At 39.8% G+C, this 14,293-nt stretch overlaps 1 protein-coding gene across 2 annotated transcripts in view; it reads left to right on the forward strand.

Moving 5' to 3' along the window:
- didum (dilute class unconventional myosin) overlaps window positions 1–14,293 on the forward strand; it is a 48,351-nt gene that overhangs the window by 3,924 nt on the left and 30,134 nt on the right. For both annotated transcript variants that reach the window (XM_088230273.1, XM_088230272.1), the window contains exons 2-12: window positions 1,521–1,756; window positions 2,816–2,898; window positions 3,853–3,975; window positions 4,866–4,996; window positions 7,538–7,757; window positions 8,279–8,517; window positions 8,795–9,041; window positions 9,764–9,900; window positions 10,192–10,390; window positions 10,987–11,187; window positions 13,616–13,802. In XM_088230273.1, coding sequence (XP_088086399.1) covers window positions 1,521–1,756; window positions 2,816–2,898; window positions 3,853–3,975; window positions 4,866–4,996; window positions 7,538–7,757; window positions 8,279–8,517; window positions 8,795–9,041; window positions 9,764–9,900; window positions 10,192–10,390; window positions 10,987–11,187; window positions 13,616–13,802 — 2,003 coding nt within the window. The remainder of the gene's footprint in view (window positions 1–1,520; window positions 1,757–2,815; window positions 2,899–3,852; window positions 3,976–4,865; window positions 4,997–7,537; window positions 7,758–8,278; window positions 8,518–8,794; window positions 9,042–9,763; window positions 9,901–10,191; window positions 10,391–10,986; window positions 11,188–13,615; window positions 13,803–14,293) is intronic.

Raw genomic sequence — 14,293 nt, forward strand, 5'->3', positions numbered from 1 at the left:
ACAATGTTTGATAAGACAAGAAGCTTACTCATTTTTAAAAAATGTGTTTTTATCAATATTTATAAAACACAAGCTGAACCTGGCAATGCTTTGCTTTTGCTAGATTTGCGAACAACAATGAACGAGCTTTTACCAGCTGAGACAGATTAAATGCATACGCAAAAATTTGCCAGTTGATGCCGCCTGTCAATTAATAAATGTGTTTGTAGTGTCTAGAGTCGATTATTGTAATGGTATCTACGCAGGTCTACCAATGAACGAAATGACTCGCCTACAGTCTGTATTGAATGCCGCAGCTAGACTTATTTTTAGAATCTCTAAGTTCAGTCATATCACTCCACTACTTCGGGAATTGCACTGGCTACGTTTTCCACAGAGGGTGGAATACAAACTCTGTCGGCTTATGTATAAGTCACTGCGCAACTCTGCTCCGGAATATCTAAGGGAACTCTGCATTCCAGATGAACTAGCTGACAGACGTCTTACGCTTAGATCAGCTACATCTATGTCGAAAGAAAAAGTTATTATACCTCTATGCAAACAGCGCACTAAATTCGGCGAACGCGCATTTGCGGTTGCAGGCCCTACGGCGTGGAATGCTCTCCCAGCAGAAGTCCGAAACTGTGAGAGTGAAGTGATGTTTCGGAAGAAACTTAAAACCCACTTGTTCTCTAAATCATTTGAATAAATTCTTTGCATGTGGTGACAAAGTACATTATTTTTCTTAAATTAAAAAGTTAAAATTAGATTTATATCTTTATATAATCACTTTTTAAAGCGCCCTTGAGGTATTATACTACGAAAATGGCGCTTTACAAGTTATCCATAATTATTATATTAACAATAAAATTAAATATCCCAACTAGAAACCTCAGACAAAACTTACTCTTTCATACCGATAACCATAGAACTAACTATGGTTTCCATCCCCCTATGCCCAGAATTCTCAGGTCTGCCAACAAACATACCAGTCTTGATTTCTTTGATAACAAGTTGTCTTCTTTGAAACGATCACTGAATCAAATTTAATTATAATGACCTGTCTCTCGCGGACGCAGGGATCAGAGGCCCGAACATCGGACCGCGCTCTACCACAACTTGGATCTCATTTTCTTATAAATAAATTGTTTGGGTATATCATAAGAACACAAATATTTATTTAAAAAATAAAATAAAAAAGAATAATCTGTCACTCAGAACATCGCTTAGAACACAAATATTTATTTAAAAAATAAATAAAAAAACAATAACCTGTCAGAATAACGCTTCAAAAACCACAGTTATAATATATTAAATATCCGGCGAACTCCGTGGTGAAGTGTGAATGTGTGTTACACAGTGTGTAAAGTGGCCACTTAAACCAGCCAATGACAGGTCATAAGCCCTGTAAATACCTAGACTTCCATATTACACTAGAGGAAATTTATCTTCAACTATATATTTATGTCAAGGTGAAGGTATGACGTCTTTATCTTCCCATCATAATCGAGGCCCAGATGCTTAATTGTCGATGTTTCCAGGGCGCGCAAGTATGGGTGCCCAACGCGGACACCGTGTGGGAGGGCGCGGAGCTGGAGGCGGACTGGGACGGCCAGCAGCTGGCGGTGCGGCTCGCGTCGGGCGCCTCGCTGCGCCTGGCCGCGCCGGCGGGCGCCATGCCGCCGCTGCGCAACCCGGGCGTGCTCATCGGCGAGAACGACCTCACGTCGCTGTCCTACCTGCACGAGCCGGCCGTGCTGCACAACCTCAAAGTCAGGTGAGGGGAGCGAAAATAGTCCTTCTTCATAGCATGTTAAATAATACTTGATGTTTTTAAGGTAATGTCGGTGAAATGTCCACCACAGAGTTGTTTAATCCGAGGTCCAATTTTCATTAGTTTTCTCATTAGATGAGCAGAGTAGGGTAAACAAATTTACTACCCTGGCAACACTAACGAAATGTATTTTCTTTTCTTCGACAATCTGACAGATGGAAAAATTATTCAATTTTGAAGTCATGAATTTGTTTGCTTATTACACATGATATGTGATTGCATCCTGTTTCTTTAAGATCGTAGCAGTATTTCTACACTTTAAAAGGACACAACACGGCATAGTTGAATTCAAATCAAGAGTTGCGTACTGAGCGACGTCTACAAAGAAACTATTGGGGCGCGAGGATGGCGCCGTAGAATTGTGAATAGTCCTTCTTCATAGCATGTTAAATAATATATGATGTTTTAAAGATAATGTCGGTCACATGTCCACCACAGAGTTGTTTAATCCGAGGTCCAATTTTCATTAATTCTCTCATTAGATGAGCAAAGTAGGGTAAAAACAATTTCTACCCGGAAAGATGGCACCATAGAATTGAGAATAGTCTGGAAGGACCGTAGAATCATATTTGAATACCTCGGACTGTGTCCGAAAATCCCCCCACTATGCCCCGCTTTTGCCGCGCGCATTCGTGATGTCGCCGCGTAATGTTGCCAGATGGGAAAAAATATAATAATAACACAAATGTCAGGTAAAAAAAAAGCAATCTGTTAAGTTCTTTCAATAGAGAAGGAAAACATTATTGAGAAGAAAATATGGACGTCTAGGCATTTACAGGGCTTATGACCTGTCATTGGCTGGCTTAAGTGGCCACTTTACACACTGTGTAACATTCACCAACCGGCGTAATTGTAAATTGGCGTAAATCGAATCAGCGCAAAGCGACGTTTACCTGTAATTATGTCCAAAAAGCCAATCCATATAAGGGCTTTTGTAAGCCTGTCGAAAATATGTGTTTTCTTAGATTTTACCGAATTGTGATTCGCCGCCTATGTTTTCAGATTCTGTGATAGAAATGCCATCTATACATATTGCGGGATTGTCCTGGTAGCGATCAATCCATACGATGATCTTCCTATATACGGTAAGCGATAATCCTTCCATCAATCGTTTTGTTTATTTAAATATGAAAATAACCGACTCTGATGTATTTATTTATTCATGTTTTTTTCCATTATAAACTTTAATATTATTAATAATTAAAATAATGTGACCTCACTGGGGTTACCCTTGCCGAGGACACTTAACAATATACTTATTAAAAATATTTTTACATTAGAGAATAAACAAAGAAGACTAACATAATAAACACAGATAATTAACAAAATGTTCAGACAGTTTTAAACACTACGTATTTATGTTTATAAATAATTTATGTACATCTATATTATTTGTATTACAAAACGCACAAAAGCTACACACTTGTGGAGCAGTTGATTCAATATTGGTTTGGGCGAATGAGACAATCCATTTTACTTCTATCTAGCTCCACTATCCATTTTTTATAGCCTTTTTGAACATTTTCTCGTTACTAATTGTTTTAATAGATAGTGGAAGTAGGTTATAGATTTTAATTGAATAATACTCAAAATCCCTTCGTCCGAAAGTGGTATTAGTTTGTATTTGTTTAAGTTCTCTTTGTGTTGAGGATCTAGTGGTTATATTATTTGTATGTGATGTATTGTGGGGGTTGTGTCTTTCATTTGAGTAAGAGTAGTTTTTGAATCTTTAAGTGCGTATTGTTTTAGCGTATAATTGCTTTGTTGTCATAAGTTGTGATTTGTGGAATATGTCTTCAGTAGATGTCTGTATCGGGACTTTATTATTTTAATTATGGATTTTTGTACAACAAATACACTATTTAAAACTGTGTCACTCGCACCACCCCATCCGATTGTACCGTACTCCAAAATTAATTGGCACAGTGCAAAATAAATCTTTATATTCGTAAATATTTTTGTCCAACTGTTGTGTAGGTTTGATTATTCACTCTTTTCACAATCTCAGTTTCAACTTAACTCCTTGTATTGTGTTGCAGGGGAAGAGACCATCCGGGCCTACCGAGGCCAGGCCATGGGCGACCTGGATCCGCACATCTTCGCCGTGGCCGAGGAAGCCTACACCAAACTGGAGAGGGAGCATCGCGACCAGAGCATCATAGGTGATTGCTTGTTACAATTCAGCCCACGTTTGGATAAAAATAATAAAACCATCTGAATTTGTTGCGACAGAAAGGGAAAAATGCTTCGCAAAGGGAATATGGAAGTCTAGGCATTTACAGGGCTTAAGAGTGGAGGTGATTGCGCCACTTGCCTGTTGGCAGATGGACGCTCAAAATGGTCTGGTTCGCGGGATGCGTTATCCTTATTTGTTTTGCCACTGAACCCTAATACAATGAATGCAATTACCCATCTTGTACTGAGTTCTGGCACCTTTATTGTTTGGAACTTCTCTCGCGGCAGTCACGATCAGATCAGATCCTGTGGTCAGGAAAAAAGGCACTTGACGATTACACGACACAGTGGATTTAATGAGTTATTGATCGCAAAAATAACTTATTCGCGGTCGCGGTGAGAATATCAAAGCACATGCACACACGATCAGTTCAGTTGTTATTATGGGGCCGGGACAGTATCGGTACCCATGGTAGACATTGTAACATCTTAACTGGGGCCCAGTAGGTAGCAAATAAATTTGAATGCCTCATCATAGTAAATGTGTGTACACATAGAGTAAATGTGGCGAAACTAGGAGGAGACTCCTGAATTCAGCCAAGGCCCACCCAGGGCAGGGCTGTCGAGCTTATGATGATGAGCTCAACAATCTTTTGAATAAGTCGAAATTTTCGCAGACAGGCTGGATTTTCTCCCCAGGGAGTTATTTAGATCTAAAATTGTTGCAAATTATATTTATAAAGATATTATAGTTATTAGACGCAACGTGTCCTAGCTACACATCACCGGGGAGGGAGAGTTAAGCTATGTACAACCATTTAAGAAATTGATGAATCGATGCTTTAGGACCTCGGCCAATGTTTTGTCCTGCTTTCAGTCAGCGGCGAGTCCGGTGCCGGCAAGACGGTGTCAGCCAAGTACGCGATGAGGTATTTCGCCACAGTCGGAGGCAGCTCTTCGGAAACCCAAGTGGAGAGGAAAGTTCTCGCCTCCAGTCCCATCATGGAGGTAACAAGTCACCCTTTCTAGATTTATTTGTTTATTTGGTTTGCAAACAATGAAAAATAATAACGAGGAATTCCACTGTTTTCTAATTTTTTTTTTCTATTAGCGTACTATTTAACTAAGCAATTTTTTTTTTTTTTTTTTGTGTGTTATTTACAAAGATATGTTTTTTGAAAGTTACATTTATCAAATACCGCGCCAAATGACTGTAATCAGAGTGTCACTTTTCAGTAGTGACGTCATGAAACGGTTGGCGTTCTTACTTTCACTGACCTGACAAGCATCTATGGAATATTGCTTTCATTACTTCATTTAGTTGATCGTAATTTGCTCATTTCTATGTTATGGCTGTTTTTACGAACGTTTCGATTTAGAAAAACCTAGAAAGTTGACATAATCTCTGGTTGAAATGTCAAATTATACAATTTTTTTTTTCTGTCAAAACGTTCCTTACAAGGTGCGGGGGCTTTAAAGCGGTAACCGGAAATACTACACGTAGATATAAGGAGTGACGTCATTATTTGCGATTTTAAAATGAATACTATTTTTAAAATTTTTTATTTATTTTTGCGTGCGTTTTTGAGATATTTCAACCTACCCCAAATTTTTATAATATTACATGTCCACGAAAACATTTTAAAAATTTAATTCCGGGTTGGGCTGGAATTCCTCATTGGTTGTTCAGAAAGTAGTTTCGTATTTTGTCGCGAGATGGGGTTGAACTTAATTTGCTCTGGCAACACCGTACCGATTTTGACAAATAGGCTCGCGTTTGAAAGGTGACATTTCAAAGAATGTTTTAATGTAGATAATGCTTTGATAATCGTGTAAAAGTTATTCCATTTTGAAAATGAATGCTGTCTACTATACTATGATTCATTCCCACTTATCTTATTTATTATGTATATGGGGTTTTGCCAGCAAAAATTAGATCTCAGAAATACAAGTTCTTCAGAACAGAGCCCTAAGAAACATTCTCGGACTTAAATGGGATTCCCATGTCAAGGATATCTACCGACAAACAAAGATACTTCCTTTCAATGTAAGCCACTGCATGACATAACCAATACTATTTTAAATATCATCAACTTTTCTGCTCACACAAATTTAAAATACACATTTGGTCATGATATTCGCAATTACAATACGCGTTACTCGGGGAATCTTCGTGTGTCTAAGTTTCGCTCAACAAAATTCGGCAGAAGGTCTTTGGAAAATATTGGCCATTCCGAGTATAATAAACTGCCCGATGAGCTAAAACATGTAAAATTGAATAAAAAATCCAGAAAAGTCGCAATTAAAAAATATTTCTTAAATCTTTTTGATAGTGATAATTATTAATGTAATTATTATAGATGATATTATGTATTGTCAAAAAAATGTTTTTTTTTATGTACGGTCCCAAACGAGTTTCTTTAGTAACTCCGGGAGTATAATATGTACTTTTTATGTTTTATTAATAATTTCGAGCGAGGACATTTGTGGTATTTTGAAGTTTTACTTCCCGAAAGGCAAAAATGCGTCGCAGGACTGTGAAAAAAAATTGCGCAGTTTATGGTGACGATGCTCTAACAACGTGTGTAGCACAACGATGGTTCAAGCAGTTTCGCTCGGGAAATTTCAATGGCAAAGATGCACCTCGTTCTGGGCGGCCCATCACGGAAAAAGTCGACGAAATAATGGAAATAGTCCATGAAAATCCACATGCGACCACTCGTGAGATTGCTCAGGAGTTAAACATTGGTCATGTAACTGTTTCAAACTGCTGAAAAAGTTGAAAAAAAAGTGAAAAAAAAAAAAACAAGCAACTGTTGAAACGAGTGGTCACTGGAGATGAGAAATGGATCACGTACGACAATGTGCAGCGGAAACGGCCGTGGAAGAAGCAATCAGAAGCTCCAAAATAGTCGCAAAGTCAGGATTGACGAATAAGACGATGATGTTATGCGTGTGGTGGGACCAAAAAGGTATCATCCACTATGAGAAACTCCAGCCTGGCAAAACTATCGATTCAGATCACTACTGTCACCAACTAATGAGACTAAGCGAAGCAATTAAGAAAAGGCAACCAGAATTGACGAAATCCCGTGGTGTCTTCTTCAGCAGGACAACGCGAGACCACACATCTTTGGTCACCCGACAAAAACTGGAGGAGCTTGGCTGGGATGTTTTGACCTTGCGCCTTCAGATTATCATTTGTTCCGGTCTCTTCAAAACTCTACAGAGAAAGAAATTGAATTCAAGAATTGACCGTGAAAATCACTTGTCCCAGTTTTTTGCCCACAAACCACAGAAGTTCTATGAGGATGGGATCATGGCTCTACCAAAAAGATGGCAAAAGACCATCGATAATAATGGACAGTATTCCGAATGATTATGTCAAATATACATTTGAAATAACTTGAAAAATACGAAATTCATTTTTGAACAACCTGTTATATAATAAACTGAATTACTTTAAAAAAAGACAGTACTTATTTTTAATAATTTACATGTAAACACTTGTTCAAATATTGTTGATATATCGTTTCATTACATTTTTAGGCTGTAGGAAACGCCAAGACAACTCGCAACGACAACAGTTCTCGCTTCGGAAAGTTCATCGAGCTCCATCTCGGAAGGGACTTCCATATTGTGGGGGCTTCTATGAGGACGTACCTTTTGGAGAAGTCCAGAGTCGTCTTCCAGGCTCGCGGCGAACGCAACTACCACATCTTCTACCAGCTCTGTGCCGCGCGGGACACCATGCCAGATCTCATGCTGGGTAAGTGTGAACTATCCCAGAACTCTCCACTCGCTAGCTTTCTATCTTATTAAAACAAAGATTAATCAACCAATTTAATTCAACGATGGTCCCAGTACGCTTCCCTGAGGTACACCCGTATATCCCTGGGACAAGTTGGTATCTAAATTTTTTGATGTTAGACGAAAAATTAGATTTCTTCATAAATGGCATCAAATAAAAGATAACCTGCAATTCTTGGTAACAAAAGTTTACGATGTATGCAAGAAAAGCGATTTGCTAATGAATGTTGATAAATCCAAAGTGATGTTTTTTGAAGGGGATGAAAATATAACCATTGTAAATTGATTAGTTTATTGATGTTCTGGTGTAATTTTAATAACTTCCTTCCATATCCTCTCTTTCCCACCTGCTGACAAGCTTCTAAAATCTCTGTTTTATTTAAGCCCCTGCTCAGCTGGTTATTCCCTAAAAAAAAAACAAATAATGAAGGTCCAAAAGTAGCCCCCTGTGGTATACCACTGAAATAATTCTTCTTCCAGATGACCAGGCCAACTTCCAGTACCTGTCGCACGGCGCAGACGGGCGCATCGCGGGCGTGGATGACGCGGCGAGCTTCCAGGAGACGCGGCAGGCGCTGCAGACGCTCGGGTTCAGTGAGCGCGAGCGCCGCGAGCTGTACGCCGTGCTGGCTGCCGTTCTGCACCTGGGGAACATCGTCATCTCGCCGGGGCCCACCGGGGAGGGGAACGATACTAGCGAGGACACCAGCCAGATCAAGGTCAGGCGGGCTTCTCTTTTCAGCTGTTCTTTTTTATTTTTGAAGAGACCCAATTACAGGGGTGAATTACAGCACATGATTAATGTTTCTATAAAACATTTTGTATCAAAGAGTTATCATCATACAGCAATCGATTCTGGAAGATTTTTGCTGCTTTCCCTGAGCCGGGAGAAAAAAAATTACTCCATTTTCAGAGAATCCTGGAATTCCGGAAGGGTAAGCAACCCTTACAATCCTGTGCAAAAACCCTGATCGGTTATCTTTATTCACATTCCAGCTAGACGACAAGCACTTGGTGGCGTTCTGCGAGCTGACAGGCGCCGCTGCCGCCGCCGTGGCGCCGCGCCTCACGCGCCGCACGCTCGTGTCGCGCGCCGAGACCATCGAGTCGCCCATGAGCGCGACGGCGGCGCGCGGTGCGCGCGACGCGCTCGCCAAGCACCTGTACGCGGGCATGTTCTCCTGGCTCGTGTCAGGCGCCAACCGGGCGCTTAGGTGCGACCAAGCCACGCACCACAGAATCGGTAAGCAACCTCGAAGTCCCCGAGGACGCGTCCTTCCCTGAGGAAAACCTTTTCCAGCAATGTAACTCGGTACAAGTTTTAGTCCTCTCCATAAATCATTCTTCCTTCATCATCGTGCACATTATAACGACCTTCGTTGAACTATCTCTCCCATATTTTTAGCCAAGCACCTGTAAGCAGGTCTGTTCTTCTGGCTCATGTTGAGCGCTAACCTGGCGCTGAGGTGCGATCAAGCCACGCATCGCAGGATCGGTGAGCCACCCCGAGGTTTATACACAATTATGAAGGTCCCAGTATTCTTCCCTGAGACATACCTTTTCCAACAATGAAGCTACAATATTGCAAATAATAAACGTGAGGTTCTCAAAACTCAATATTTTACTGTTTTGGGCCCTAGTGAGATGCCACGAATCGCATTCATTGAGGAGAATAAGTGTTATGGAGGTGTTCTTTTGGTGGAATTTGGTTTTCACTGAGTAAATATCCGATCTTTAGACAGCCTTCATACCGTTGATTGCGGGGCCTGCCATTCCTACTTACACTGCTAGCTCTTTTTGAAATCTATGCCGCGATATTATAATATGTATAAATTATATAGGCAATACTTCTTCCCACAGGGACATTGGGATCCTCTGACCAAATACGATTTACCAATTTTTCTACAAAATCACTTACTGAGTACCCCGAAGAGTTTCCCAATTCTCAACTTGTTCTGTTTGCAGGTGTTTTGGACATATATGGCTTCGAGACCTTCGAGATCAACTCCTTTGAGCAGTTCTGTATCAACTACGCCAACGAGAAGCTCCAGCAACAGTTCAACTCCCACGTCTTCAAGTTGGAACAAGAGGAATACCTCAGGGTAAGGATATTGGGCTAGTTCTAAATTTAGTATTTGTTTTGATATTTTTTTGACAACAATTATTTTGAGTATGTCCAATTGTTTGTAGACACAGCTGGATTCCACTTCTATGGAAGTTCTTGAGATTGAAATTTATTGCAACAGAAAGGGAAAACATTTTTTTTCACAGATGTCAAAAGATGGAAGATTTGGGCTAATGTAGATGTTTAAACATAGGTGAATTTTTAAGTGTGTGAGTGGCCACTTAAACCAGTCATTGACAAATCCAGTAAATGCTTGTTTTTATTTCAGGAAGATATCACTTGGACAATGATCCACTTCTACGACAACCAACCCTGCATCGAGCTGATTGAAGCCCGACTCGGTGTTCTGGATCTGCTGGACGAGGAGTGTCGGGTCCCCCAGGGTTCTGATGCCGGCTGGGCCGCCAAGCTGCGCCTGCGATGTGTCCAGTCTAAGCACTTCTCTGTACCACGATTCAACAATGAAGGTGCCTCAATCAGTCTTATATTACATATTTACAGTGAAAGCTGAAAATCTTTTTAAAGACCGTGGGTCTTACAGAACAATATTGAATTGTTCTGTCCAAGGATTCGAACTATGGTCCACAAAGTAAACAGCAATTTGTCGGATTGGACATTGTTCCGAGACGTTGTCACAGAGATATACCGATAGGCTGTCTCCGCAGGACAATAAAAATTTTGCAGAAAAAATGTTTTTTTTATTATTTAGTTTAACAATTTCAAAACATCTTGGTATTAGAAAATTATATTTTTCGTGAAGTTGCTCATTACAAACGTCGTCGTGTATTCATTTTCACAGCGCTCACGTGCGAACAACAGCCTAACTTTCGTATTGTCCCAGCGTCTTTTTCTGGGCGCTTTAGGCTTATCACGGAGCTGGGACAAGACAATATTGTCCTCATCTAAACCTAGCTTAATTGTTGTTATTTGGAATCGCTGGAAGGAATTACTAAACAAATAAAACCACAACAACAAACCATCACGCCGTTTCTCCGTATGGGTAGGCAGATTAATTTTACTGTGCAAAGTACTAAATTAATGACATTATTTGTGGTTGTTCCAGCATTTGTGATCAAGCATTTTGCGGACGACGTCTTGTACCAAGCGGGTGGCTTCCTGGACAAGAACCGGGACACCGTGCTAGAGGAGCAGGTCCGGATACTGCGCGGAGGGGGCAGCGCTCTTCTGGGCGCGCTGTGTTCCGGGCAGGAGCCCTCCCTGGCCGTGCCCACTCCGGCCGCGAGGCACAAGGTGTCCATCTCAGGTGAGAAACTGATGAGGAACTTCAGCCCTACTGGAAATTGGATACAAAAATGTTTTGCGTCAAATGCGGTAAAAATTACAGCACGGAAGAGAGGGGACTTGATGGAAACTTATAAGTTATAAGATATTCAATAATTACTATGACTGCCCCCTGCATGAGATGTATCTATTAGATCCCAACACAAACTTACGGGGTCATAACTGAAAGCTCTATCGTCCCCAATTCCACCTCGATCCCAAGATAAACTTCCTTTCCAGCACGGTAGTTTCAGATGCTTTTTTGAAGGAAAAAGAATGTCGATAAATAGCAGTATACAATGTATAGGTACAGCGAAGGCTGCCTGCCTATAATGAATAATAATTAAAAAGCCTTTAAAATACAGTTTTGAGTATTATTATTATTAACATATTACAACAGAGATGAAGAACATTTAAGAGAAGGTAATATAGAAGTCTAGGCATCTACAGGGCTTATGACCTGTCAATGGCTGGTTTAAGTGGCCACTTTACACACTGTGTAACATTCACCATTCTGCCCATATTTGAACATCTATATTCCTTCAATTCTTTCATCTATTGTCGTTTGTGAAGTTAAAGAGCTGAAACCTTTATTTATGCGGGTGAGATTTATCGAATTGAATTATTTCACCTACATACTAGGCAACGCCTGAAAATTTAATTTTTCTATTTCTTTACTTCTTCATGAACCAGGTGGATTTATCAACAATATTTTCAGTTTGTCCAAATTTTTGTAGACAAGGACCGAAATCACAAAAATTCTACAGATAAAAGAATTGAAGGAATATAGATGTTCAAATATGGGCAGAATGGTAAATGTTACACAGTGTATAAAGTGGCCACTAAAACCAGCCAATGACAGGTCATAAGCTCTGTAAATGCCTAGACGTCTTTTATTTATGCGGGTGAGATTCATCGAATTGAATTATTTCACCTACATACTAGGTAACGCCTGAAAATGTTATTTTTCAATTTCTATACTTCTTCATTGGCAGAATGGTGAATGTTACACAGTGTGTAAAGTGGCCACTTAAACCAGCCATTGACAGGTCATATGCCTAGACTTCTATATTACCTTTTCTTAAATGTTTTCATCTCTGTTAATATGTTAATATAAACAGCTCCCCAGGGAGTTGAATCCAGTCCTTGTCTATAAAAATTTGGACAAACCAAAATATTGTTGATTATTGTTATTATAATATTAATTTTAAGCAAGCCTTTCCATTTCAGTCAACCAGTTCAAAAACCTTAATTTTTTGCAACACTAAAAAAACATTTTTGAGAAGGGAAAATAAAAGAAATTTTTCTTTTTAGTTTACCCATAGAATTAAGAATAGTCCAGAAACCGCATACGCACATCAAACAGAAGGCGACTCAACTACTCATAAATGAGTTTTGACCCATTAGTTTCTTTGTAGATGTCGCTCAGTACGCAACTCCTGATTTGAATTCAACTATGCCGTGTTGTGTCCTTTTGAAGTGTAGAAATACTGCTAAGGATCTTAAAGAAACAGGATGCAATCACGTTTCACGTGTAATTAGCAAATGAATGTGTATGTAACAAATGCATTATTACTCAAAAATTAAATTATTTTTCCATGTGTCAGATTGTCGAAGAAACGAAATGAACATTTCGTTAATGTTGCCAGGGTAGTAAATTTTTTTACCCTACTTTGCTTATCTTATGAGAGAACTAATGAAAATTGGACCTCGGATTAAACAACTCTGTGGTGGACATTTGACCGACATTATTTTTAAAACATCAAAAATTATTTAACATGATTATATCCGTTTTATGTCAAATAAAATTTGTTTCATATTTTAAGTTTAAAATTCATTAATTCAATTACTCTTTACTTATCTACTCTGTTGTGTCAATCAATATTTCCGCGTGCACAATAAAATTTTAGAGAAATTAACAGATTGCTTTTTTCTTACCTTACATTTGTGTTATAATTATATTTTTTCCCACCGTGCAACATTATGCCGCGGCATCACGAATGCGCGCGGCGAAAGTGAGGCATAGTGGGGGAATTATTGGACACAGTCCGATGTATTCAAATATGATTCTACGCTCCTTCTGGATTATTCTTAATTTTATGTGCCTACCATAGTTAAAAATTCTGTGCACGCGACTGCTCAAAACATTGTTGAGTTTTTATTAAACAGAAATAACATAGTTAATGATATAAAATATTTTAGGTGTTATATTGGGACTCTCTCGAACGAACTCTCGAGCAATGGCTGATATTATAAAGGTATAATACTCTCCAATAGCAAGAGTATTTGCCTCTTGGATAGTTTCTCTGGTGTGAAAGGTTTCTATCTCCAAAGTGATCATGTTCAGCTGCCCGACTGCTCTTCGGTCGGTTCTGGAAGCCCTCCGATTGAATGTGACGTTGTTCCTCCAGGCACGGGAGAGACGCGTCCCGACAGCAAGCAGCACAAGCAGACGGTCGGGGCGCAGTTCAGAGCGTCCCTGGCCGCCCTGATGACCTCCCTCAACTCCACGACGCCGCACTACGTGAGGTGCATCAAGCCGAACGATGAGAAGAAACCGTTTGTGTATGACCCGAGACGAGCCGTCCAGCAGTTGAGGTAAGCTGAACAAATAAATGTTATTTATATTCAAAGCACTAATGTTAGTCAATATTAGTATACGAGGTGTGTTCCGAAAATAACAGGAATTTTAAAATTTCGCGGGTTTGGAGAGTCCGATTGTCAATTTTTATTATGTTGGTATACATGCCTCTGGAAGTATGCTAAAATTTTCAGCTGTGTTCTTTCTTTACTTTGTCTGTGGCAGCCGTTAAGGTTAGACGTGTTCGGCGTGCCTGGCAATTTTCATCTTGGCAACCCAGAATGCCTCCACTGGGACGATTGAGCCTTAGTTTCGACGTCATATCCGTAAACCCATGTTTCGTCACCTGTTATAATACGTTTCAGTAATTCTGCATCGTCGTTGACTTCATTTAGTGACACCTGAGCGACTACCATTCGCCGCTGTATTTGTTTGAAATTCAAACATTTTGGAACAAATTTTGCTGGCACGCATTTCGTACCCAAAACATTCACAAAATTTCATATCT

Source organism: Micrasema longulum, unplaced genomic scaffold (genome assembly GCF_059751315.1).
Source record: "Micrasema longulum isolate JH-2025_06_02 unplaced genomic scaffold, ASM5975131v1 h1tg000745l, whole genome shotgun sequence".
Taxonomy (NCBI): Eukaryota; Metazoa; Arthropoda; class Insecta; order Trichoptera; family Brachycentridae; genus Micrasema; species Micrasema longulum.